The following is a 2,300-nucleotide window of genomic DNA, read 5'->3' as shown; positions in this document are numbered from 1 at the left end:
ATGTCAAAAAAATAAATAAAATAAAAATGATACAACAGGCTTGATCCCAACCTCTCTCTATACCTTAGGGTTCATGAAGTTTACAAAGGGTTGGAGCATACAAATGAAATTCCCAGCACTATCCTTTTACATTTTCCACACAATTGCTTTTTTTCCGTGGGACAATGGACTATATCCTGCTGGATATTGATACTACAGTGAGGAAGGGTTGCATGGGAGGGGCTGTACAAGGATGTTAGCCAATATAAGCCACCTGCCCAGGCCCACCGTTATAGATGTACTACAGCAAGCAAGAAGAGGAAAAGGTAATGAAAAAAAAATAATAATAAATCAGTCTGTCACATTTGTTCTATGTTGCAATTTACGTTATAGTTTACACTTTAGAAACCCTTACACTGGTGATCATCTAAATAAATATTTTAGGGGGAAAAAAACTAATAAAACATTAATAATTATAGTAAAATATAGTAGAGTTCCACAAGGTTCTATTCTAGGACTTCTTCTATTTTTTTTTATGCTACCTTTAAGTAGTTTAATAAAGAACCATGGGATCAAAGCATGCTGAAACATATTTACTTAGCATTTTATCAAACAAAATGACCTGTTGCGATGAAGTCACATATAAAGATAAACGTCATGAAATTCAAACAACTCGTTGCTATATAACTGACTTAAGTTTGCCATTTCTTATAAACTGCATTAGTGTTTACATTGGCGACTTACTTCTCCTCCTGAGCCATGTGCACTGCTGGGCTCCCACAGTGAAACTGGACTTTCAGGTCGATGAAGATGCGGCAGGTGAGTCGCAGGGAACGGCTGAAAGAAAACTCGGACTACAGGTCAAACAACTTCTCGCATCCGACTCTCATTACAGCATCCTCCGTCTTTTCCGCACAAAGAAGAGCAGCCAAACATTCAGGATCAAGCGGAAAAATTGTGTTAATTCTGGAAAGTCTCAAGGTGACTGTTATTGTGAGCAAGCAAAGGTGCGCTCTCATTACCTGGAGGAGGGGACGAGCCAACCAATCCCGGCACAGCTACTTTGATTCGGCGACGGCGATTGGCTGTAAAGCAAAAAAGAAGGCGTAGCAGCCACCTGCGCGCTTATAATGTTAAAACATGCATCTGAAATAGAGAATCACATTCTGTTCGTGGGAGTTTTTCATTGATTGCGCATAGAGATGCTCGAGAGGCGTGTTTTATGGGAAATGTTTAAATACTGGTTAATCTCTAAATAACGTATATATAAATCTAAAAAAAAATAAAAAATTGAATAAAAGACGTTTTGTTTATAAAAAAAATGAATGATTGGAGAAATGTTTAAATACTGGTTAATCTCTAAATAACGTATATATCAATCTAAAAAAAAAAAAAAAAATTAATAAAAGACGTTTTGTTTATAAAAAAAAATGAATGATTGGAGAAGCTCAATGAGATACTAAGGAGCAAGATGTTTACGTCTGTACATAACATTGCAGCTGGCAGAGCAGTTTACTATATCAACCAACTGAGTATAATAATGAAATGGGACTTTTGTTTCCATTGAGTTTTTCTTGTTGGGAAAAGGAATGTTTGTTCACTTTAGCCCTCTGTCTGAGCCTATCCAAATACTTGTATTGTTGACTAGCAGACTGCTATTTGTTTGTTAGGGTTGCAAATAAAATGTCTGTTAGACTAACAGGCGTGGCTCTATTTTAAAAGCTTCAAATGTGCTCTTTCTTTTCTGGCATCTGGGATTTGGCTGGCCTAGGATGAGCTTCTGTACCAGTTATGCTTTTAATGAGCGGAATAGTTAAATAAAACAATAATAATAAAATTAAAAAGACAGCCTATGACAAAAAAAATTAATTTTTCTTTCTTATGAGAAACCTCAATTTCAGTGAGTACTAATGTGTACGTGACAGATCAGAGATGAAGATGGCAGGCTTTAACAAGACTATTGAGAGGTCAAGTGAAATCTACTAATGACCTGCAGTTATCAGTCATGGGAATAGAAACTGACACCAGATATTTCATAATGTGCTCCAACATAAAGACTAACAGAGACAGAGCATTATCGGTCTGTTTTTGTAGTTTTAGATTGCTCGTCTTGTTCGGTCATGATTTTTTATTTTTTAAAAACCGTTCAGTTCTTACTTGATCCGCATCTTTATCAGACTACATGGGACATTTCACAAGAGGTGTGGCATGCCGGAGTACTCAAAAGAAAAATAACCTGTTTTGACCTGGAGAAGGGCTTCAGCTTCTACCCGTCTGACAGGTAACGATTCTGCATTGTTAGCAAAATGTGACAGTAGTTT

The 2,300-nt window shown here is 36.6% G+C and overlaps 1 protein-coding gene across 1 annotated transcript in view; it reads right to left on the bottom strand.

Annotated features, from left to right (window-relative positions):
• LOC107564858 (grainyhead-like protein 2 homolog) overlaps nt 1–985 on the bottom strand; it is a 14,160-nt gene extending 13,175 nt beyond the window's left edge. The window contains exon 1 of the mRNA XM_016250032.1: nt 724–985. Within this exon, the coding sequence (XP_016105518.1) occupies nt 724–740 (17 nt within the window). The 5' untranslated portion in view covers nt 741–985. The remainder of the gene's footprint in view (nt 1–723) is intronic.
• Between the last annotated feature and the right edge of the window lie 1,315 nt (nt 986–2,300).

This window comes from Sinocyclocheilus grahami, unplaced genomic scaffold, assembly GCF_001515645.1.
Source record: "Sinocyclocheilus grahami isolate Dianchi unplaced genomic scaffold, SAMN03320097.WGS_v1.1 scaffold967.1, whole genome shotgun sequence".
In the NCBI taxonomy this organism is placed as follows: Eukaryota; Metazoa; Chordata; class Actinopteri; order Cypriniformes; family Cyprinidae; genus Sinocyclocheilus; species Sinocyclocheilus grahami.
This window is presented reverse-complemented; position numbering and strand designations above follow the sequence as displayed.